Source organism: Heterocephalus glaber, unplaced genomic scaffold (assembly GCF_053883595.1).
Source record: "Heterocephalus glaber isolate CG9 unplaced genomic scaffold, H.glaber_assembly_v1.0 deba00001720, whole genome shotgun sequence".
Lineage (NCBI taxonomy): Eukaryota > Metazoa > Chordata > Mammalia > Rodentia > Bathyergidae > Heterocephalus > Heterocephalus glaber.
This window is the reverse complement of record NW_028258433.1, coordinates 5,581,815-5,607,183: the sequence shown is the minus strand read 5'-3', so window position 1 is coordinate 5,607,183 and position 25,369 is coordinate 5,581,815. Positions and strand designations below refer to the sequence as shown.

The window sequence follows — 25,369 nt, the reverse complement described above, 5'->3', positions numbered from 1 at the left end:
GAGTTTCTTTTGAAGTTATTCCCAATCTATAAAAATTCCAATGTCTATGACTGTTTGTTTCAATATATACTGACTCTTTAGATTTTAATCTATAAATATTGGTTCATTTAATTATGAAGTTATCAAAAAAGTTTCTAAGTCCCATTGCTGTAATAGATGTGGTGTTGCCAAGCAATGACCTGTACATGTAGGCAGTTCTCTCTACACATACAAAATGTGAAGCCTGATAATATGCAAAAAATGCATAGTTGTGCTAATTAATTTCAACTCCTAACTTCTACTGAAAGAGGTTGAGCAGATGATCAGATCATATCACACTATTTCTGCAAATCCTTCTCAGTTCAGTGGAAGGATTTGATAACTTGGATGAAGGAGAAATGAGATCTTTGTCAGGGGTTTTCATGTTCTAAATCAAATTTCTATAATTTTTACTTCACATTTCTATTACAAAGACAAACATCCAAAGAGAACTATGTTTTAACTAGAGTGAGCTCCTTTTAGTTCATATCAATGAAGATGAGCATATTTCTGATCTTAATAAAATATTTTAGAAAGTTTTTTCTTCCCAAGCACATTATAGAGTAGACGCCTTATCCAGATCTTACGTAAACATCAATAACTACCAATGAAAAGGTGGGTACACCTAAATTCTTTTTAAAAAAATATTTGTACATCATTTGTTTAGTGCTCATCCTATGGCCTCAATAATTCTTAGTCAATCATGTATACTTTACATAGAGTATATTACCAAGTACTATGCTTATAAAAATGTAATTTCTGGTATCAATAACTTGATTATGACATATTATATAGATGGTAAGCTAGTAACGGGAAAGGATATTAACTTTGCTGTCCTGACAAACTTGGCTTTATCCCTTAATTTTCTCATCATCTCTTTTTCTGTAGCATAGGGATAATACTAAGTTTGGTTGTATTACTGGTTGTTATTACTGTATTAGGTGCTTGGTTGTATTGCTGGTTGTTAAAAAAATTAAGTGAGATACTGTGTTTACTTATCAAATATTTATTAGGTATATGTATAAACAAAAATATTTAATAAAGCTCCTGAAGTATGATAATTACTTAATTGCAATTGCAGTTATTTCAGTTTTCATTCTGGGTCTTGATTCAGATAACTAACCTTCTGCCACTATGCTTTATGCTAACGTTCCTATCTTGGTGATACGTCTAGTCTAAACATTTCTCCCTTGTTCATTACTCCAAATAATTGTCATTGCCTGTAACTGTTGACCCTTGCCTGTTTTGTCTGTTGCCCTTGAGTTAGCCATCATTTCTCTGATATCCCTGTCTATGTTGGATACATAACTGTCTGTCCAGTTCTTATCATTCAGATTGAGCATGGCCTGATAAATCCTATAATTAGATCACCCTCATCTTGTGCCCTAAAAATTGAATGTAGTCATGCAACTTCTTCATGGAGTAGTACTCTGCTTTTTCTACAAGCAGATATCGCTAGAAATGCACTTACATTTTTTACTCCTCAAAAATTATATTTGGATGCCCATGTGTTTTTCTTTATATATGTTCCCAGATAACCTACAATGTTTTAAAAGTATCCAACAACAAAATTGGTCATTTTACAAAGAGATTCAAAAGCAAATTATCAGCTACATTCAGAACTTCATTTCACTAAGTAGGATCTAAGCATTTTAGAACTCACTACAATTGGCATAGAAGTATTATTACCTAGTAAGCATTTATTACTTATAAGACTTTGAGGAAAGCCCTCTTAAATGTGGCTCAACAAATGGATCACTCTTCATGAAATTCTTGTTTATTAATACACATTAAGTTGTGACTTTGATCTGAATGAGATGTTCCAAAAAAACATTGTCTCTGAATCCAACAACAGGTATTTGCCTACATATAGCGCAGTTTTGTTGGTTTTGATTGGCAGAGGAAAGCCATGTTGCCACATGTCTGCTCAAATAAGCTAACGTTACTATTTAATTCTATTCATTTCAGAAGTAACATGTTTACATAGCACAAAGTATCACACATATCAGAATGTATTCATGCAAAAGTTGAGAACTAACAAATTTTATTTTTTCCTTATTTTCATAACTTCATCTCCTGATCTTGACCTGCATCCTGAGTCAAGCACAAATTCCAAAATAAACAACCAAGAAAGAAAAAATGATGGGGCAGGGTGGGGAGAAAGTTAAGAGAAAGAGCAGCAGAGTAAGAAAGGCAGCTTTTCCTTTCTCAAGATAGGAAGATAGGAACAAAATGCTCCTTGCAAGGAATTTCAATGTGAAAGACTATTTTCCCCAGCTAGGTGGCATCTAGAACCTAAGATTGGCATTCTGAAAAGTATATGTGTATATTAAAAAAAAAAAAAAAGTATATGTGTATGGTGGGGGGGGTGAATGTTTTCTCTATAGGGAAAAATGTATTGTTTCTCTTTAAGAAGTACATGGATTTAAATATGGAACCCCATATTTTAAAGTCAAAGCATAGGAAAACAAGATAAACAATAAAATCATTTTGTTAATTAGAAGTTATTACAGCTTTTATATATCGTAAAGCCAAATATGGTTTTTATATATGTTTTAAATATGTGTTTTTAAAAGGCCAAATATGGATATTTCATGCAGTTTCAAACACAACTTTTTAAAGAAAAAACCCTATTTGGTCTGATAAGAACTGGACAAATCTTATATTTTTTTTCTGATAACAAGAGCATTAAGTGTTTTTCATGAATTCACAGAATCATACCATTTTTCCTTCAACACAGAACTTTATAAGGTAAACTTATATACATGCAAAAGAAGCATAATCTAAACAACGTCTCTTGCCTACTAAATTACAGTACTTCCACATAATTTAAGAGCCTCATTTCTTGTCATGGCTTCCTGCTCTTTCCACACCTACTGAGTGCTTTTGAACCTATGAACCTTTGCAATTTCATCTTTGTATTCCATAATCTAAAAGTTGTCCACCATTTTTTTGTTAGCAAATAAACAGAGAAATTAGTAACTTAAGGCAAGAAGTGATAAAAAGCTCTTTCTTTACTTGCCTTGCAATTTAAAATCATGGTACAAAAGAGGTAGCTTTTGTTTTTTTAATCTCCATTTTATAAGTAAGGAGAGGGAAGCTGAGAGAGGTTAGGCAGACCATCCAAGAGCACAACTAATGAAATCATTTAACTGGGCTTTGAACCTTTTCTTCCCTAAATTCAATACACTTTATATACACTTTCTACTACATCTATCTGCCTGTGAGAAGTAGTAATACATAATGAGTAGAAGGGGGAAAGATTACCCGTCATTTAGTGAAATTTATTTAAGGTAAAATAAGAAAGCAGTCTATTTTCAAAAAGCTCAGTATATTAGTGATACTTCATGAATGCTCACATTCATTTGGTTTGTGATTCCTTATAATGTAAGAAGAAGAACCAGCAAAGCAAGTTTAACATCACAAGAGAATTGCCAGTATTTTATTAACCTACCCTGCTACAGTGCCTTCAACAATATAAGGACTGTTTTTTATCAGTCTGTACAGGTGTACTGAATTATAGCTTAGAGATGTGTGTGACTTTCTCCTATTGAAAAAGTGGCTGTAAAGAGCAAAGAATTCTAATGTAATCCTAGAAATATTAAAAAAATATTTTCCTCTTGTACTCTCATAATACAGTCCTTTCTTGCGATCTTATATTTAACTGATTTATATCTGGAAAAACCACCAGGATCTTTATTAGCAAAGGAGAAATTAGAACATCTATGCATCCAAAAGGGTCTCAGCAACATTGTCTCTCAAAAATTAAGTGAGCAGGCCAGGGATTTAGCTCAGTGGTTCTGCCGCCGGCCTCACAAGTGCAAGGTCCTGATTCAATCCCCTGTACCAAAAAAAATAATAAATAAGCGAGCAACAACTGCTTGATGGTGCCTAGACAGCCAAAAAGAGCAACTGCAGGGCTGAGGGCAGGGCAGCTCACTGGTAGAGCACTTACCTAGCATGTGTGAGAACCCTGGGTTTTATCCCCAGCACAATAAAAAAAAATTTTAAATAAAAATCGAAATGAGCTCCACTCAATGGAATCGTCTATTTGCAGCTGTCCAGAGACTAGAAAGAAAAGGATCTTTGCAAGTCTTTATTTTTCTATATATGGATCCCCTTCTTCCCTTTAGAGCAGCAGAAGGTCAATAGATCATACATTATTTTAAAAACAGACTAATTTAAAAACACAAGTTTTCTTTGGGTGATGCTTACTCCTAACATTTTATAACTTGGACAATATAGCATAGGTTTAACAATACTTAAGAACCAATATTAAGTCTATAAACATTATATTACATGAGAAGCATATTAGGAGAGAACTATTACAATTACCATTCTCATTACTATAAGTGATCACAGGGTTATAGCAGCTATTTAGAATTATCTTCTACTACTCATTCTGCATTCCTATTGCCTTCAGCAAGCACCTCAGCAGATTTTGGTTCTTTCCCTGGTGGAGTGACCCATACCTTCATTGCTGAAAGTTCTGGACCATTTGTCGTCCTTCTTAGATTGGGTTGTTGTAGTTTCCTATTGACTTCAATAACAGGGCATGGTAGTACTAGAAGGCACCCTAAGGGATCTCCTGTACTCCAAGTATATTATGCTTTTCCTCCATTGTGGAGTAATAGTGCAATTTCCCCCTTTATAGTCTGGGTCAGTCACTTCTGCCAACATCAAAACTCCCTTTTTAGTTTGTTTACTCAGAGGCATGAGGACCCAAAGTGACGGGGGAAAGTCTTGACTTCCAGTTCAATGTAATGATTGTTGTGCTTCCTGGTATAAGCCTTCCCCTCTCTGAAATTAAGACTTCTGGGCCAGCAGAGCATAAGGTCATGGGAACAGGAAACAAAAATTTTGCTAGTAGATCACTGAGGGTAATGGTGAGTGGTACTATTCCCACTTCCACCCCTTAATTCCTGGACCCCTGAATCTGGGCCATGGAAAACATAGTACCCTGTGGATGCTAATTCAAAGCACATACAATCTTTTGAAGAACTTTGCCCCAGCTCTGCAAGCTATTGCCACCTGGTTGGCACTTTAACTGCATCTTCAAAAGGCCCTTCCACCTTGCTAAGAATCTAGTGGCTTCTGGATGGTGAGGAACATGGTAAGACCAGTGAATTCCATGAACATGAGCCTATTGCCTCCTTTCTTTGGCAGTAAAATGTGTTCCTTGGTCAGATGCAGTGCTGTGTGGTGTTCCAAAATGGTGGTTAAAACATTCTGTAATCTACCGATGGTAGTTTTGGCAGAAACATTTTGTGCAGGGGAGGCAAATCCATACCCAGAATGGTGCTGATCCAGTGAGCTGGGAATTTCTTACTCAAATTGACACAATAGTTAACTATCACAGTCATTAAAATTCAAATACTACTAGTGATGGTGATGAAGATAGTTAATATATATTGAGCATATGATATGTACAGGCATAACTATGTTTTAAATACATTATCTCATTTAATATTATAAGAATACTATGATAAAGTTGGTTGTTATTACTATCCCCATTTTTAGAGAGGAGAAAGTAATGGAGAGGAAAAGTAAGCAGCATGCAGAAGATTTCATAATTTATCCATGGAGGAAGCAGGAAGTCTGAGACTCTACATTTCTAACAGGTTTTCTAATGATACTGTATTGCTGGTTGTTGACATCACTTTGAGTCACATGAGATTAGAAGTCTTTTAAGATTTCCTGTTGCTCCAGGGTCCTAAGTAAGGCCTGCAGAGTTCTAGTGTGAAACTTCCTCATCAACCATCAGCTGAATAATGGTTCAACGATAGAATACCTGTAAGACATCCTTCTTTTTGCAGAATATTGTTTTGTATGTGTGGTACCGGGAATTGAACCCAGGGCCTCTGACATGCTTTTTGAAACTTCACAATACATATTATTATTTTTCTGCTTCGGGTTAAAGCAATAATCAAACTCCCCCACATATCTTTGGCATGCCTTGTACTTTCTAGTGCCAGAATTAGTGGTATTAAATTCCAGTGTGTAATAAATTACACTTTGTGTGACTTATGGCTCTTTTATGAATGTAGCCAGTAATTTTTTCCACCTTTGTCAATCAAAATTTCTAACTATTGAGACCTACTTTGTATCAGAGCTTATATATAGTGCAAGGTATGTATTATTATTTATTTGCAGATGAGAATACTAAGAGAGACAGAAGTGAAGTGTGGAGTCATCCAGCCAATATGAAGAGCCCAGACTGAATCTAGGTTACATTGGCCCTCAAGCTTTGCTCTGTCTACTGCATCATACTTCATCTCTGAGGGAGGAATGATCCAGGCAGAGTTTCAGAGATGTGCATGGCACACTGAGGGTTTCAGGTTTTTAACACAAGAGCAGTAAGACATGATGCAAAGCAATACAGAATGAACTGCCCCATGAGTGTGCTAGAAGTAAGTCTCATGGAAACACAGAGGAGAGGGGAGGGGGTGTGTACAGGAATGGCCTGGAAAGGGTTTGTAAGGAAGGGGCCCTCTGAGTTAGCTCTTGAAAAATGAGTCAGAACTAAAGGAGTAGGAAGAGAATTTTGTGACAATGGAGACCAGGAGGGCTCTCTTTTGTTGCATTCATGAACAATTTCAAAGGATTTTAAAGCAACAAAGTTTTCCACCACGACAAGCCTTTAACATTAGACTGAAGAATTTGAACTTCATCCTTTCATCAGTAGAGGAATCTCTCAACTTTTTAAAAAAATAACATATTAGAACTATCCTATAGAAGGGACCATATATCAGAATTATACCTTAATAGATGAATCTGACAACTTTAAATGTGAACAACTGGAGCAGGAAGACTGCATAGTGGTTCCCTCACCTGCAAAATAAGGAAAATGTAGAAACTAGCTAATAGGTTATTTTTAGAAGTAAGTGAGATATGTAGGTAAAGAACCTAGAATGAACCCTGGCACCCAAGTGTTCAAATAAGTGAGCTATCATCACTTTAGTTTTCTAGCCATGAGACTAAATGAGCCTAAATTCTGTACTTATTTACATTTAATAACTATTACAGCCAATTCTTCCCTTAAAGTCTCTTAATCCAGTATTAGGCACATGGAAGTTTCTTTCTATCAGGTGTTCTTGTTGATGTCATCTTCTTTTTAACTCCTGCTCTCATCCACAAGGCAGCACAATGACTGTACCTTAATGTTGTCTTGTTGATTTGTATTAGCCTTTCTTTTTTATTTTTGTTTTATTTTATTTGTTTGTTTTTTTGGTACCAGGGATCGAACTTGGGTCCTTGTGCTTACACAGCAGGTGGTGAAACCATTGAGCTAAATCCCCGGCCCTTGTATTAGCCTTTTTTTTTTTCTCCCAGTATTGAGGATTGAGCCCGGGGCCTTTTATACCACATCCCCGGCCCTTTTTTATATTTTTTTATTTTGAAGCAGGCTCTCACTATGTTGTCCAGGCTAGGCTCAAATTTATAGTCTTCCTGCTTCAACCTTCCAGAGTGCTGGGATCACAGGCATGCACTACCACTCCCAGCCCTTTCGTCTTTGAATTCCCCTCCAATTAATACTTGAGAATTCTTCCTGACAATGTCTCTGCTTGTGGGCATAAGTATGAAGGAAAGGCAAAATTTTAAGAAAAATTTAAAAATGAATGGATGAATCCACGTTTTCTAAGAAGAAAATGCCAACATCGAAGTTCCCTGGAGGAAAACTTCATTGGGAGAAAAATTTGTGTTACACTAGCATTGAGTAGCAAGCTGAGAATTAACTTACAAAAGTAAAAGGTATGTTTAACATCTTAAGACAAGAACCAGAGCCAGAAGAGATGAAAAAGAAGACAATATGGTGGGAAAGAAGAAGGATAAAATAACCCTCAGAGCTGTATGTCCCCAGACTTTGTTCTCACATATAACCTGATGCCATTGTGTGAATTACGTCCTTGCTCACATGCAGAATAAACAGACAGGTATCAGTCAAATAATCATCCTGCCAAAATATCACAATGCAGGGATGATAGAGGCTACAGGCCTATTGTCTTTCTGAGTTACATAAACAAAATTGCAACAAGTACCATTATATAGCTTTAAAATAAACTTGCTAAATAAAAAAAGCATTTGTTCCATTCAAGCAATCACAGAACGAGGGTTTACTGTATGCTAGGGTCATAAAATACTCTCCAAAGAAAATTCTCAGAATATTTGGTGCATATAAAGTTGGTGTATATAGAGTTGATCATTTCATGGAATCACAAACTCTTAGTTTGACAGGGACTATCTCCACTAACTATGTAAATTCCTATATTATTGACCACACTAAAACTGAAAACTTCTAGAGATTGGGACACTGTAGCTATCAGTGACATCCCACTCTATGTTTGTATTTTGAACTTGCTTCAAATTCTCACCCATATTGTGAGTGAGAACCTCAGGATTAGGGTAGGGGAGGAGGAAACTATCTTAGAGAATTTTAAATGCTTCACATACATAATCTGACCTTAGTTCATGAATCTGACTTTAGTTTTACAGATGAGAAATCTGAGGTACAGAAAAATAAAATCACTCTGCTTGTCAATTCTTGTGTAGTTAATACCTAACAGAGGCTATTCTGAATACAAGTCGAATTAACTCCAAACTCACAGCTCTAGATGTTCTAAGTCTATACTTTAGAGCCATTTAAAAAAATATTTGGAAGGTAGCAACATCTTTTGAAGATCTGATGAAATCTGAAGACCTATGTTCCAGGAGTAAACATGTTTGACATTTTGCATGTAGTTCCAGTGTTCCAATGGTCCACAGATCGCAAGTTAATAACACTCAATGCTCTGGATTCACTGTTCAGAATATACTCATCATCAGGACAGATTGTGCCTATTTTATTCATCAATACATTCCAAGCACCAAGAACTTTGCCTAGCACAGAGCAGAAGATGTAAGTGAGCCAAATACGTGGTCCTAATTGCCTGTTTACTTAGGTGCTAAAAGTGTAGGGTGGAGTGGGGCAGAGGTTGCTTCTATGCAGAATTCAGCACAGCCTCAGGATCCTACTCCTCAGAGGACCTAAGGGAACTTTTAGGTTCCAGTTTGAAAAATTATGGGCTAATTATTTTGGGGGTGGGGGTCTTTCCTTTGTATTTTTCCTTTTGTACTTTGTATCTTTTCTTTTTCCACACTGAGAAAAAGATAATGTCTTTAATAGTTCTTTTTAAAATTCGAATAGAAGTACATTAGTAGAAATAGTACTGAGTAAACTGTTAGGGAGTATTTGGATGAAAACTGTGTAGACACCTTTGTTGAAATTGTTCCTAGCACTACCACTGTATTACTTAAATCAATATTACTCATTGTTATGGGATTAGAACTTGTAAATGCCTCTGTGTATTTGTAAAGCTGACATAAATATCTGTTCTTATAAAATAATTAAAAGGATATTATAGAGTAATGATGGTGAACCTTTTAGAGATGAGTGACCAAACTGCAACCCAAAACCCACTTATTTATAGCAAAGTTCCAGGGCCGGGGATTTAACTTAGTCAGTAGCACTGCGCCCGCCTGCCTTGAAAGCGCAAGGTCCTGAGTTTGATGCCCAGTACTAAAGAAAAAAAAAAAAAAGGAAGGATATAGCAAAGTGCCAACTCTGCAATTAAACCGGAATACTAGGGTTTTAGTTTAGAAAAAACAACTCATGACCTGACATCTTTTGTCTTAAAAGAAAAACAACACATGTGCTATAGGTTCACCACCACTGGATAGAGTATCTATTCCAAGTTTTAAAACAAGGAATAGTTAAGAAGATGTTTTCCTATATAGAAAGATTGGATCTGTACAGCTGACAGTTCTCACCATGCTCACTTAATCTTATCCAACAGGCACTGTACAATTATGCATTAATTTAAAAATACTGTCCCCACATCCACACCCCAGCTTCCTTAATTCTTTGAAACATAAATTAAGAAATTGAGCAGTCAAACTTCTGTCAGTAAAGTTCTGTTATAGGAAAATGACTAAGAGAAACCTAGAAAAATAAAATAAAGCTGTTGGGGAAAAAGACAATGAAGCTCTATTTTTCTGGATTAAAACAACCAAAGAATTGGATTAATTTAGCCAACTATTAAATCAATTTAAGAAGTCATTAGCTGGGCCAGGGCTTTAGCTCAATGGTGCCATTGCCTGCCTCATAAGTGGTACCAACAAAAACAAAAACAAAAAAGAAGCCATTAGCGAGAGAAAGAAAGAGAGAAAGAAAGAAAGAAGGAAAGAAGTCATATAAACCCCCTTTCAATTAGTTTTTCTTGTTTGGCTTCAGTTTTGATCCAGTTGACATAAATAGTGGAAAAGGAACAAGTAATCATATATACTTCTTCTGCTTATGCATATGTGTGTGTTCATGTATGCATAGAAATTATTTTGTAGAAGTAAGCCAAATAATTTAAAACAGTAAGTGGTAAAGGCATTTTTGATATTTTGCAACAAGAAAGTGACATGATCAAAAGTAATATGGTCGAGGTGGTATCTTGAGAAGCTAAAACATTCTGTAGTATTTTGGGTAAATTAGGATAGGGATAATCCTAGACACAGAGACACAAGCAGGACAGTCTGAATCCTCTAGGCAGAATGGCCAGGCCCTATGGAGTAGAGGCAGTAATGCAAGAAGTTTTGAAAGATGAATCACTAGACCCTTTTTGGTTCCTCTCTCCTAGATGTAACTGTGTTAAGTATAAGGGAGTTCAAGTCATATAAGACAGCGGCTATGAGCTTTTCTAATAGTTCCTCGTCTCTTTGTCTTTCAGCTGTTGCACAGAGGTAGCTGCCAGTACTAAGGCTGAAGCTCCCTCTCCAAATCCCTAAATGTAAATCCCTGGTTAGGCTTGATCCCTTCTTTATATAAAGAAGGTAAATAGTCACAGGACAGAATATTTGGGAAACAGAAATCTAAGAAACATCATCAATAGTTTTACCATTCTAAAAATGACCATAATTGTCTTTTGAATGTGTTTTCTTTGAAACTTTTTTGCTATGCATATATTTATTTCTAAACATAAAATTATAATCATTGTATATACCACAGCATTTTGCGTACTACATTTTTCACTTGCAACAATACACTGATTAAGGGAATGTCACAATGGGATTGTCTGAGGAAACGCATATCAAGGAAAAAGCCAAGGTACAAAATAGCCTTTGAGACTTCTAAAGTTGGGAAATGAAAGAGAATACTTCAAGTTTATTGTAGACCTGAAGTATGTTCTTGGTATGTTCTATCCTTCTTAGCAGCAAATATATTTTTGGTTCTCAGTAAACATTCTCCTATGATTGATTAGTGTTGAGTCATCTTGGTGGGGCAGGTTAAGGAGAAGGTAACCACGCCTGGCTATTTGCACTGTTCTTAGTCTGTTTAAACAAGTCTATGCCATAAGACTCAGTGTGATTATGGAGATGTTCTAGAAGGTTGGCCAGAGGCCACTGCATGCTTTGATAATCATCAAGCTCTGTTGAAATATGAAATTTCAGGAGAGTCTCTATGTATTTATACATACATATATATTCACTTAAACAAAAAACAAAATACTCCTCCAGAAAGGCTGTACAAAACAGGCACAATAATGAACAATCTTGGAGGAGGTTATGCTAAATGAAATAAGCCAGATGCAGAAAGACAAATACCACATGTGATATCTAAAAAGTATGGAATCTAAAAAGTCAAACTCATGAGAGCAGGGAGTAGAAAGCCACTTGCCATGGATGGGAGAAAGAGGGAAAGGATGGAATGTGGAGACACTGATCAGAAACTACAAACTTTCTGTTGTGAAATAAACACATTTTGGTGACCGTAGTAAAAATACTGTATTCTTTACTTGAAATTTGGTAAGACAGCATATTTGAACTGTCCTTACTTCCTGCTATGCACATACACAAGCACACATGAAGAGACAATTATGGGTGGTGAAGGATATATTAATTAATTTGGCTGTGGTAATAAGTTGTATATATATGTGTGTGTGTGTTTGTGTGTAATATACATAGAATCATGTTATATTCTTTAAATATATGAAATTTTTATTTGTCAATTAAATATTTAAAAAATCTGCCAAGAAATAATCCTTTTTGGCTTTAACATGAAAGAGTACCAAGATAAGGAGCTTTCAAAGAAAGTTCTTATGGGTCTAGGTTTAGAAATCTGCTTTGTCTGGAAGTAGAATTTTGGAAGTATGATTAGACAAAGGACGGTTTGTTCCACGATGCTGATGGGAGGGCAGACTTAGAACTTCATATACCAGCTGTTGCTCTGTTCTTTCCTAGAAGACAATCTTTCATTCCATGGAAATCTAGAAACCCCAGAATTTACTTTCTTTCTTGCATTCTAAAACTTTATTCATCACAGTCCTTGTTCTAAAGGGTTATTGCCAGAAAATAGAGCCATATGTATCTCCTCAATTTAGCGACCTATCTCCCTGACATAAAGCTCTTGGTAGAAAAAGGGTTTTAGAAACCTAGAGGTGTTTATATCATGGTGACATTTTAAAATTTTTTAAATATCTAATTGAAAAGTAAAGATTATGTACATTTAAGGCATACAATGTGATGATTCGATATATGCATATGTTGTGTAATGATTATGACATTTGAAGCCATTCGTCTATGTTGCATACTAGATCCTCCATTGCATATGTATTTGCAATACTGAAGACAGTCAGGTCTGCACACGGAACATGCTGAAACAGCCCACACCCCGGCAACAACCCACTGGACACACACGCACACACCCACTCCTCTGTACAGCCACCTGGTTCCACATTACAAAGACGCAGAGGACACCGGACCACCAGACCGCGGGCAGAGAAGCTCAGCCGGTCCCAGAACCTGGAAGGAAGCTCCCCACCTCCATCCCAGGCTCCTAGGGCAGAGAAGCTCAGCTAGTCCCAGCACCCAGAAGGAAGCTCCCTAGGGAAGGTGAGCCACGTGGGTGCCAGAAGCACCCCCCCCCCCCGGTGGAAATGAGAAAACACATAAGCAAGCCTCAAAAACAGAGTTCCAGATCACCTACAGCAACTCCAAAGGGAAACGAGATGAAACAATCTGATACTCAACCACCTGGACTCTCTGAACTGGCAACAAAAGAGGATCTGGGAAAAATCAAATCAGAAATAATTACTCAGATAACAGCAAAGATTGTGCTCATGGTGCAAGACATGATTAACAAATCTAGAGAGGACACAGATAAAAAAATAGAGGATCTGAGGAACATGATGGAATCCTAACACAGGAAACAAATGGAATCCATAGAACAGATACAAACAGATTTCCAAGAGATTCAAAACTCCATTGAAAGTCTGTGCAGCAGAATGAACCAATGTGAGGATAGAATTTCAGATATAGAAGAAAAGATTGCAATTAGTGAGGAGGAAAAGAAAAATTGCTTTAAAATTGTAAGGGAACATGAGAAATCAATCCAACAGCTGCTAGACGATGCAAAGAAGAATAACATAAGACTGACTGGAGTCAATGAAGAAAGAGGAGAGAGTGTAGATGACATAAAAAAACTGTTCACAGAAGTGATGGCAGAAAACTTCCCAAGGAGGGGAAAAGAACTTGACATACAGACAAGTGTGGCATATAGGACTCCAGCTAGCCTTAATCAAAAAAAATCTACACATAGACATATAATAGTTAGGATTCCAGAAATCCAACAGAACAAAATTCTACAAGCAGTGAGAGAAAAGAAACAAATCACATACAAAGGAAAGCCCATCAGAATCACAGCAGACTTCTCAATGCAAACCCTCAAGGCAAGAAGAGCTTGGAGTGTTGTATTTCAAGCCCTAAAGGAAAACAGCCTCCAACCCAGATTGATGTACCCTGAAAAACTATCTTTCAAAATTGATGGAGAAATAAGATCCTTTCATGATAAAGAGCACCTTAGGAACTTCATGAATACCAAACCGGCACTCCAAAAAATTTTAGACAATACCCTAGGAAAAGATAATGAGTATCACAACCCCAGGAAACCCAGCAGAATGAATCCATTGGGGGTGACAAATTAAACGCAAAGGGGGAGAATCCAACAAAAAGAAAAATTCATGACAAGGCTTTTAAAACCTTTAACTTTATCTCCCTAATGACTGTATAATTCAATCTTATTATTGCACTGATTAGTATTTTTCTGATTCTAGAGTTACACACCATTCCTTGTGCTATACTGGCTATTTATCATCTTCTTATGTCTACATTTTAATTGGGTTATCTATTAATGAGCTCTAAGAATTCTTTATATATTCTACTTACAGGTTATATGCATTGTAAGTATGGTCTGTTTAAGGACTACTTTTAATTTCAATGATGTCATTTAAAGTTCTACATTTTGATGGAATCTCATTTACCAATTTTTTTCTTTTATACATCATGTTTTTTGTATCCTGGGTAGTTCTTGCCTACCTTGAATTCATAAACATTTTCCCTTATAATTTCTTCTTAAAGTTTTATACTTTTAGGCTTTCTTATTTAGGTTCATAGATCCCTTCAAGTTATTTTCATGTGTGGAAAAAAAGGGTTGAGGTTAATTTTTTATATACGGATACCAGGTGTTCTAGTGCCATTTGCTGAAAACATTATCTTTTCCTCGGCTCTTGAATTGAGTTTGTATTCCATAAAATGCTAATGTTAGATAATCTTTCAAAACTCAATGAACCATATATGTGTGGTTCTATTTCTAGATTCTCTGTTTTATTCCAATGATCTATATGTCTTTCCTTACAGCAACACTGCCTTGATTACTGTAGCTTTAGAAGAAGTCTTAAAATTAGGTACTAAGCATCTTCCAACACTGTTTTTGTTTTTGTTTTTAACTTTTCTAGGTCCTTTGTACTCCTACATAACTTTTAAATTTCAATATCCAGTTCTTCATTTATAGCAAGTATACACAGACCTGAATTTTTATATATACCTTGTGTTTTCTAATCCTGCTAAATTCAAGCACAAGTTCTAGGAGCTCCTAGAGATTTCTTAGTATTTTCTCTGTAGATGATCATTTCATCTACATATAAAGATTTTGCTTCTGCTGTGCCAATCCTATCCTAGTTGTATCATTTTATTGCCAGACTATTTTGGTGGGGACTAGGTTTCAAAGTTTAATGGACAGATAAAGAGTAAGCATATCTGCCCTTGTTCCCCACCTTAAGGAGAAAGCATTGTATCTTCTCCATTTATATAAGGCATTCTCACTGGAAGTATGGAGTACATGTCTTTAATCTGTTGAGAAGTTTCTGTTCTACCTCTAGTCTCCTGATAGCTTTTACCATGAACAGCTGTAGAATTTATTCCAATACTTTTTCTCCAACTAGTGACAGGATCATATGGCTTTTTCTTTTCCTCTGTTTAAATCATGACTTTTGGGGGGTGGATCTTCCAATGCTGAACCAACACTGCCATCCCTATAACAAAACCACTTTCCACATCCTGCCAGATCTGACTTCCAATAGTTTGTTTTGTTAAACAAATTTCTATCTCTGTTCATACTTTTTTCTTCTATTATCTTTATCCAGTTTTAGGATTAGCACAATGTTGAGTTCCTAAAATGAGGGGAGAAGTGTTCCTTCTTTTTTCTGCTTTAATTGTTTGATATAATTTATCAGTTAAAATGTTTATGAGCCTGCTGTTGTCATATAGGTAAGTTTTTGAGCTAGGAATATACTTTCTTTAATAGGTGCTATTCAAATTTTATATGTCCTCCAGAGTTAGTTTCATTAATTTGTCTTCCAAGGTACTTCTTAGAAGTTGTCAAATTTATTTCAAAACAGATTTTTGTAATATGCTTTCTATATCCTTTTAAATTCTGTAAAATCTGTGGTAATGTCTCCTAGATCTTGATATTGTAATTTTAAAAATGTGTAACTGATATTGTGTAACAGGAAGAAAAGGTCTAAAAGAGCAGGGCAATTGGGAGGGGTAGGGGAAGGGAAAAAAGAGAAAGGAAAAAAATATGAGAAGAGGAAAACAAATGGAAACAAGGTCTTGCAAATAGGGAGGGGTGGAGGGGTGAAGGGAGGGCAAGGGAAGGGGAAAGAAAATAAGAACCAAGAGACTCATATATTGGTACCAGATCCCAATGATGAATATAACTGTATTGTATACCAAAAATGTACCAATAAACTTAATGGGGGGGGAATAGACATGGAAACCAGTATCAGTTGATATCTCCTTATGATTTTGATTTCCTAATTAGTGCCATTGAATACCTCTATATATAGCTCATCATTGTTTGTATGCCTTCTTTGAAGAAATATATACTGAATTTCTTTCCTCAAGTTTTAATTGGATTATGGTTCTTATTTTGACATTTAGTTATGTGAACACCTTGTACATTTTACATATTAAATCCTTACATAATGAAATACTTATCTGCCTTATTAGTTGGAGAAGAGGAGATAGCACAGAAAATTACTTATGTATTATTTTCACTTCATGGGCATAGTTTTTCTGATCCAGTCTTCCTTACCTTCTCAATCAGTTATGTTTCCTTCTAGGTTCAGTACCAGTACCATTTTCTTCTGCTGTTCAGAATGACCTCTTTGTTGTGATTTAGCTCTCCCCAAACTGCTCCCGTAGCTGCCTGCTGCACACCCTTATTGGAGCCCAACAATCCACCTGTAATTGGAACTGTCCTTATCTTTTTGCCTTTTAAGTCTGTTAAGAAAGACAGCATCTTACTCGGTTTTGTGTTATCAGTGCCTAGCATGAAGTGTACTTTAAAATATTTTACTAAGAAAGAAGCAATAAGATGCATTAGAGCAATAAGATTTTCATTATACAAGAATTACCTTTGGTTAAATTATTTCTACCAGCTCAAAAGAGTAATTCCCCCTTGCTACCCAGTAGAAGTCTAAAATTTGTCTTCCTAGGCATCACAGAGGTCTGTGATACCTAAATCCAAACCTCTCGAGAGCCATTTTGTGTCCCTCTCAAATTCTTAGTCATCCTATTTTTAATGTTGTTATTCATTGCACCACTTTCCATTCTTTCTTTAGTATTTATGTCCTTATATTAGGAATAAGGAGGGCTGGGGATTTAGCTCAGTGGCAGTGCACCTGCCTCGCAAGCACAAGGTCCTGAGTTCGATCCCTGGTAATGAAAAAAAAAAAGATGAGGAATGAGGAGAAAAAAATTTACCATATTCTTTAACATTCTGAGAAGGATTTATCCAAGAAGGCATATGTGGTTTAAATATATAAAACATAAAATTGTTATATTAACCCTAGAAACCCATTCCTCCACAGTTTGTGGGCTTTTTTGCCTTCTGCATGACATCACATGGGAAGATACTATACGTAAAAATTGAGCCAGGGTCAAAAGAACAGTTCAGCATACAATTTTAATAATGGTGTTCTTTTCATCGGTTAACCTCAAACATTTACAAAACAGACTGTATGGAGAATCAATAGGGATTTTCCAAAAGATTCATCATCAAATTTCTTTAATGAGCAAGTTCCCATTTTATATTCTAATTGTTCAATGATAAGATATATTTACTGTTGTTCAAGATGGAAGAAAAGTTCATAGAATTCTTTCTGCTGTAAATGAAGGAAAGCCTTTTGGTGAAGGCAAATTACACTTAAGAAACAAAAAAATACTTTCTAGTCATCTATACAATCCTTTAAGAAAACGAGCATTTGATTTTATTTTTAATTAGGGCCAAAGTAAGTAGATTCTAGGAAATAGGAGACTAAATTAATTAAGATCTCCAGCAAAATTATTGACAAAATCATTGAAAAGATACATATAAACGTGAAGTAACAGAGATGACTGATTGGTAGTCCAACAACAATACAGCTCCACTAAGGGCAAATGGGGCTAAATTAATGCAGCATACCATTTTGGCAATACAGAGAAACTGCTGTGATATTCCTATGGAAACACACAAGGCAGAAAACAAACTACCTTAGAGAACTGCCATCTGTTTGTTTCCAAAAGCACAGACCAATGGACTAAAGTCACTCAGAAGGAACATCTATAGAGGTTAGTTGAAGTCCTCTGTGGCTGGGCCAGTGCTGTTCAACTTTTTAAAGGCACAGCAATCATGCTTATAAAATTTGAAGCAAATGCTAAGTGAAAATAGACAACTAAGTTTTTCTGATGTCTCTCATATTTTCTTTGTGAAGTAAAAGGTTGCTCATTCCTCCAAGGTCTATAATTTTTACAAGACACCTTAAACTGCCCTCTGTTTGATGGTCAGAGCATACACTTTTGCTCCTAATCAACAAGTAAAGTATGTGTATTTGAGGCTGTCTAGGGAGAATAAAATTTTGAATCATCTGTCATCCAATCCTTATCCAATCTAAGTTGTATCAACAGTGGCAATTATTTACAATGCATGCATGAAAGTTCTAAATTTTATTTTTTGAAAAATTTGGATATTCTTTTATTCAACCATTTATTCAATCAATCACTATTGATTTCCAATTATGTACTAAGCCTTTTAGTAGACAGTGAATATAAAATGAGAAGGAAATCAACATGGACAATAGACAACAGTCTGCTGGGAAAACTAAACAACACATAAGTTAGTGAGCAAATGCACATATAATTGCAAGCTGGGAAAAGTGCTAAAGGACCCCAAGTGCTGCTTCCACTTAGATGAAATGAACAGGAATGGCCTACCTAAGAATGTATCACTGAAGCTGACATGGAAGGCTGAGAAGGAGCCAGTGATGGGGAAGGCTCCCAGAAGAGTATTCCAGGATGAAAAGCAGCATGTGCAGAGAGAAGACTGAAAGTGAGGAGACTGGTGATAAGTAGGAGTGGTAAGCAGGGACCGGATTGCAAAGGACCTGCTGGGCCAAGTAAGGAGTGTGGATTTTGTTCTAGGTGCAATAGAAAATGCTCAAAGTGTCTGAGGCAAGGAAGTAAGGATGGTTTCAAATATCACAAAGAGCAGCATACTTAAACCACATTTCTGGACGTTCACATAGAAATTACTTTTCCTAAATAATAGTGCTGTACTATTGACAGGAAAGGATAGAGGTAAGAAACCACAGACTAAGTTTTGTTTATTTGTTTGTTTATTTGTTTTTTGAGACAGGGATGCTATGTAGCCCAGACTGTCTTTGAATACATGATCGTCCTGTCTCAGCCTTCCGAGTGCTGAGATTACAGCCCTGCATACCATGCCCAGCTAAGTGACATACTTTTAAAGAGATACTGAGGTAGACCCACAAGAGAACAATAGCTTGAGGGATAGTTCAAAGTTGTGTAGTTTGATGAAAAGGAATGTCTTAGCCTTCAGAAGAAGATTCTTATTAGGGAATCTGGTGGCTTTCTCCAAACATCTGAAGGGCACTTTTGTGCGAGAAGAGATAGATTTTTCCTGTCTCATTCCAAATGGCAAAATGAATGCAAATTATAAGGAAGTGCTTTCTTAAACAGGCTTGGGTTTTCTGTGAGACAATAAACTGTACATATGAAAGTAGAAAGTTAACTAATCTCACAGAGAACTGCAATAGTAGTTGATTAGCTGGATTAGAAGATGTTTAATATCCCTTCTAAATCCATGATGTTAATACATTATGCTCATAATAGTTGCAATGGACAAATTAATTCCATATAAGGATGTAAGAATCTAATTAGCATGTCATATAATGACCATTTACAGGTATTAACATGACTGGTTATAAATGCTAAAGAGTTTTGTATTAGTTGAACTTATTGAATTAGTTGTTAATTAAAATATTTCTGAAGGCAGCAGACTTTAACTCATGGCAGTAGACTCATGAATAGAAGATGTAGTTCCAGATCTGTGAAACAACTGAGAAAATGAAAGAATTCTAGTTTGGCTGAAATGATTAAGGGTAGGCAGTGATCCTGGGACAGGTCAAACCACATCACCGGCCACATGAGCTGGAAGCTGATGATTGGATACCTAGGTGATTGCACAAGGGCAGAGTACACACCCCAGGGGGCCCATACAGGGGGGATTAAGCAAAGACAGTGCAGAGGGCTGGACTGCAGCAAAATGGCTCCAAAGGGGAGCCATGGTCAGGAGCTGGGGAGCAGATCAAAAGAGGAGCCAGCCTGAACCCTGTCAGGGAGGGCCCTGGTCATAGCTGCAAGTGTCATTACCACTGTCTTGCCTGCAACGGGAATTGGGGTTGTACCTTATGCAAATTGGGAAGGCTCTTGACACAGAGTTGGGCAGACTCATCACAGTTGGTAGAAATCCTCCAAACCAAGCTTCAGAGCCCATGGGAAGGCTTTGACGTCAACCCACAACTTTTGGGTTCACATAATTTTGAAAGAAGCCTTCCAAATCATTTTTCTGCCTGCAACATGTATCTGAAACATTTTCTTACTTGGCAGCACTACCTCAATTCCCTCTGCGCAGAGGAACTGTTGAGGAGGCTGGAATGTGTGTGAAGGAGTAGAAGTCTCAGACAGATGAAAGCACAGTGAGCCTTTCCTGGCTTCTATAAAAGCACTCTTTTACAGAAAAAGCACACATAGCTTTCTGCCATGTGTTAACCGGATTCCATTGAGCACTGATCTGGTATCATTTATAAAAAGACTGGAACAGTTTAAATAGCCAAAGTTTTATTTAGAGATCAAATTTCAAAATTTTGACTGTATTTAGTGTTTACATTGAGAATCAATGCCACAGAAAAGGCAAGACGTATACAGTTAGCCTGGAGGATGATCAGAAAGCAGAGGCCAGAGAATCTGCATTGCAAAGGAAGAGTTGTCAAGCCATACATGGGTCCAGATGCTTCGTGGCTTTAAGATGGAGTTCTCAGCAATGGGTTCCTCCTAAGAGGATCTCTGGCTGTTATTGATTAATTAAGGACTCTCAGCTCTGTTCTTGTTCTAGAACATCCAGATCTCAATCATTTTAGCCATTCCATAGTCATAGTTCCAGTTAGACATTCCAGGATCACATACATTAATAGGACTCGGATGATTTTCAGACTGTTCTTCCAAAATTTTCTCCCTATCCATTTTCCCTAGAACCTTTGCTGGTCTATACTTTTTCCCTCCCTGTCCCTCATGTGTGATAGTGAAATTATAGCCACAGAGTGGCTCTATATGATTTGCTATATGACCTGGGTTATTGCTTCACTTCTGTGGGTCTTAGTTTTCTTTTCCATAAAATAAGGTACCTCCAAAAGTTGCTGTAGAGACAAATTAGAAGCATAAAATGTGAATAGCTAATGGTATTCCACGCCATTAGCACCTCTCTGATTTTTTTTCCCTTTGTCTTCTTTTTTTGCTCTCTGTGGTTCCTATTATTCATCTGTTTATTTCATGCCTGCAATAGTGAGTAAAAATTGCCCATGATTACCCAATGAGGATAGAGGGAAAGTAGGTGAAAAGTAGAAACTAGCACACCCATTTCCTTCACATTTAAGAAAGGCAGCATCTTTAGAACATACACTTATGTTTTGGGCTCTCTTTACCTCTCTTCCTTAGGATCTCACTCACTTACCAGTGAAGAGGGACAGTTGTCTCAGTGAAATGCAGAGAGGATAGATCTAGAGAGATAATCCAGTAGCTTCTTATTTCTAACAAAACTGTCCATACTGGTGGTAATTCTTTCCCTGGGACTGAATGATTCAAAAAATTGCTATAAAGTACAGATTTTATAGCAATGCCAAAAAACAAGGTATTAATGACACACTGAGAAAATAATATTACGTATATCCTTTAAGTATACTACTTTGGAAATATAAAATGACAAAAGCACAGTAAAAAGTTGTATGGATTTTTAGATAATACTTGAACCAAGAAATAAGACTTTAGGGACCTTTTATATGACCTACTAGGACAGGGTTCTTAATACATAACCTTTCCTAGATTTTCTTATTCTAAGTTACTTTTTTGTACAATCAAGGGAAAAATTCTTTTTTCTCTTAATTTAAGTTTAATTTTTGTTCTTCATTGTCAATCTATAAAATATTGTTTCATTTACATCTGCTTACACATCAAAGAATACATATGGTCTTGATATATGTATTCAAAGCAAGACACCCTAGGACTTTCAACACATTTATTATTATGCAAATGAGGGGCAGTGCTCTCCCCCACCACCACCACCATAACCTGGCCATAATACAATGTGGGTGAGTGGGTGCTTCTCAGGAAGAATCATTCTATTCATTTTTAAAATGCAGCCAAGAAAGCAATGAATTGCAAAATTGGCATTAGGAATGGCCAGTCTTTAAGTGTTATTCATAGCTATAAAATGACTACACATCATTTCCTGCCTTTTACTGTCCTTTATTTCGAAAGTGTTCAAATTCCCAATTCCAAATTCCATGCCCTTCTCTTCTTTCTCCACCCTCTTTCATTCTCCCCTAGTGAAAAAGGGACAATTTTGCCAAATGTCTATCTTTAACAAAAGTTTCATGGCCAGGATGACCCTAATGATGGGTTATCAAGCCAGAAGTCTGTGCGCAAAGTGACTGACAATAGCATCTCAAGAGATAGTGGCCAGCACTGATTCTGTGAGCTTGGCTAACTGACCTTCCAGACATCCAATATTGCAACATGGTGCTCAACATATATGTGAATGGTGCTTACCATTCACATATATGCTTTTGGCATGTGAGTTACTACATCTTAAATCTCTCTTTCTACAAAGGATTCTGGTAAACAAAAATCTTCCATTAAATTCTAAATAAGAATGGAGAGTACACACACAGTATGGTCAAGTAGGCTTTTCCTTTCCTGCTCTACCATGATGCTAACCTGAAAACTAATACTTGCCAATATTTATATCATCATCAGAAGAGAGTCACATGCCATGATTGTGTATGTTCTAGAATCAGGCCAGCAAAAATTCCCCCAGGGAAAAGTATTAAGGCTGACCACCATTAGAGAGCAGGAGGAACAAGAATTGAGATTCTAATTGAAGTACTGTTAAACTTTTGAGAGTTTCTCATTATCAAAACTATAAAACCTGATGAGGCTGCATTTCAGTTTGACTCAGTTAAAAGTAAAAGCAACCTGGCCAAATGCTTTTTATCAAAGAACTTTATTCATTTAGCTCCAGGCTCAGAATTTGATAACATATTTTCTGTTAACTTTCTTCTCTTCACATGAAACGATTTGAAAGAGCAAAAACAGGGGAGGAAATTCTAATTACTTTTATTTGGATACTTGCATATGGCCGAATTGAATTACTAGCAGTTTCCTTAAACACACACTGGTTTCCAGTCTAGCCTACAGGTGGACATAGATTACTCAGCCTCTGCGTTAAAATCCGCTATTTAAAAAAAAAAAAAAAAAAAAAAAAAAAAAAGGACTATCCAAATTCCTCCTCTTTCTGGCTAGGCATTATCATCCCAGTAGGAAATAATATTGCCTAGCTAGCATTATGTTTGTGTCTTTTTAAAGCACCTATCCCTCGTGGCATTGTATTCTAAGTTTCTGCATAACTTCTCTGTTCGTGACAGTACCTTTGCAAGTATCTTTGCATCTTGTGCAATATTCTCAGCAGTGTCTTAGGTGTGGTAGAAACTTCGTAAGTATTTTGCTTCTTGGTGATTAAAAATCAGGGAAGTAGCAAAATTAAAGGGGAATCAATGATGCTAAATGGAATGGATTATTAAGAAATAATCCTTTAGCCGGGAACGTAGCTCAGTGGTGCCGCACCTGCCTGGCAAGTGCAAGGTCCTGAGTTTTATCCCCCGTACCCAACAAAACAAAACAAAAATTAGCCTTGAGAGTTTTAAGTCTTACCATTTAGGTTGTATCACATGAGAGGCAGGAGTCTATAGTGTATTTAGTCCTGATATTAAAGCAGTAGTAAAAAAAAGTTTATTTTCTACTGGAAAAGCATTATTTAACTCATTTCTTTGTAATAAATGATGGCAGTTTATACTCCACTGTTTATGCTTATTTGAAGTATTTTCTTATTTAAGACATTTATTAAATCTTTTTTACCTAGCCACAGCTGCCTTACCAGAAAGCAAAGCAGCTTTCTCAAACTTTCAAGGCCTGAAAGATTTCCAATGCCCAGGGCTTGTTCGGCTCCACGGTCTTTTCTCTTCTCTTTCTCCTTGTCTTTTAACTCTTTTAGTGAGTGCTGCTTTTTGGTGCTTCGTCAGCTCTGAGGCATGTCAAAAGCTTGTATTTGCTTTTAGAGCTATGTGGGGGATCCAAGCTGCTTGAACTGCGTCTCTGTCAGGCTTGTGAACATTCCCAGTTTTCTCTCATCCTTTGATTGGCTCCCTGAGGTCATGTGAGAGCCCGGGGGTTGGAATTCTGAGTTGTGGCTTCTGGCACTCCTTTTCTTTTAAAAAGTAGCTCGGTGTGCTGAGCTCTCCTGGGCTTAGTGCCTTTGAGAGTGGAAGCAGTCGCAAGCAGCCCCTGGCGGACTGGGGTGGCAATAGAAACTCTGCCGTGATGTTCAGGCAGATGCCCAGGACCCCAGCTTCAAGCTGCTACTATCTAAATTCCATGACAACTGAGGGCCAGGAGATGTACTTGCGGTTTGATCAGACTACAAGACGCTCTCCTTACAGGATGAGCCGGATTCTAGCACGCCATCAGCTAGTGACTAAAATTCAACAAGGTGAGTTGCTGGCAGTGGGAGGCTGTTGCTAATTATGATTTGTATTGGCTCTGTTTCATGCTAACCCAGTTTTTAAAGTTATTGTTCTCAATGTACAATATGTGGATTTCTTTGCCATGCTGTGTGTAACTTTTAAAAATAACTTTAGGATGCAGTTTTAAGCAAATTGTGACAGAACTTGGCTGCCACATAACTCAACATAAAATGCATAAAAAAACTTAATGGTAGAACATTGAATCATAAATTCCAAAGCTTATATGTGTCTACAAAACAAATGAGAAAAGTTCACTTGGTACGTATTTTGGAGGTTTTTGCAGGTAGACAGTCGGTCACATTTAAAACATTGATACTTGTTTATTTAATTAGGGAAAGGTCACAGAACTAATGTCCACTCTGTTCAGAATTTTTAGAATATCCTCAAAGAAGAGACAGTAAGACTTCTATTGTTAAGGCCACTGGTTTGACAACTAAAAATCACATTCTTTTCCTGTTTGTGTGTTTATGTCAGTAGTTGCCACTGATTCGTGTATATTGTTTTTCTTGTAAAGAACAAGTATGTCTGTTCACCTCAAAACAAATCTTGTTGCCTACATGCAAAAACACTAGCTTGTTATGAAAAAAAAGGAGAAAATATTGACTACAAGCAGCTAGATGAGCTTTAACAGCTTGGAAGCCTGGACATTACAAAAACTACTCTCCAAAGAAATCTTAAAACATGGTTCTTTTAGAATAGGTCTATAGAATGTGAAAGACAAATATTCTTATGTAGCTGCTAACTAGTGACCATTTAAAAGTCAGCCTCTCTCAGTCTCTCTCTCTCACAAACTCAGT

At 36.6% G+C, this 25,369-nt stretch overlaps 1 protein-coding gene across 11 annotated transcripts in view; it reads left to right on the top strand.

Moving 5' to 3' along the window:
* Stard13 (StAR related lipid transfer domain containing 13) overlaps window positions 1-25,369 on the top strand; it is a 532,559-nt gene that overhangs the window by 338,496 nt on the left and 168,694 nt on the right. For 2 of the 11 annotated variants that reach the window (XM_087199590.1, XM_087199586.1), the window contains exon 1: window positions 24,402-24,538. The exons of 7 other annotated variants lie outside the window; for them this stretch is intronic. Coding sequence is in view for 2 of the 4 variants with exons in the window: in XM_004854751.4 (XP_004854808.2) it covers window positions 24,370-24,538 (169 nt within the window). In the remaining 2 variants the exon portion in view is untranslated. Of the gene's footprint in view, window positions 1-16,011; window positions 24,539-25,369 lie in introns of those variants that run through there. 2 more of the 11 variants (XM_004854751.4, XM_004854750.4) reach the window with 2 other exon arrangements.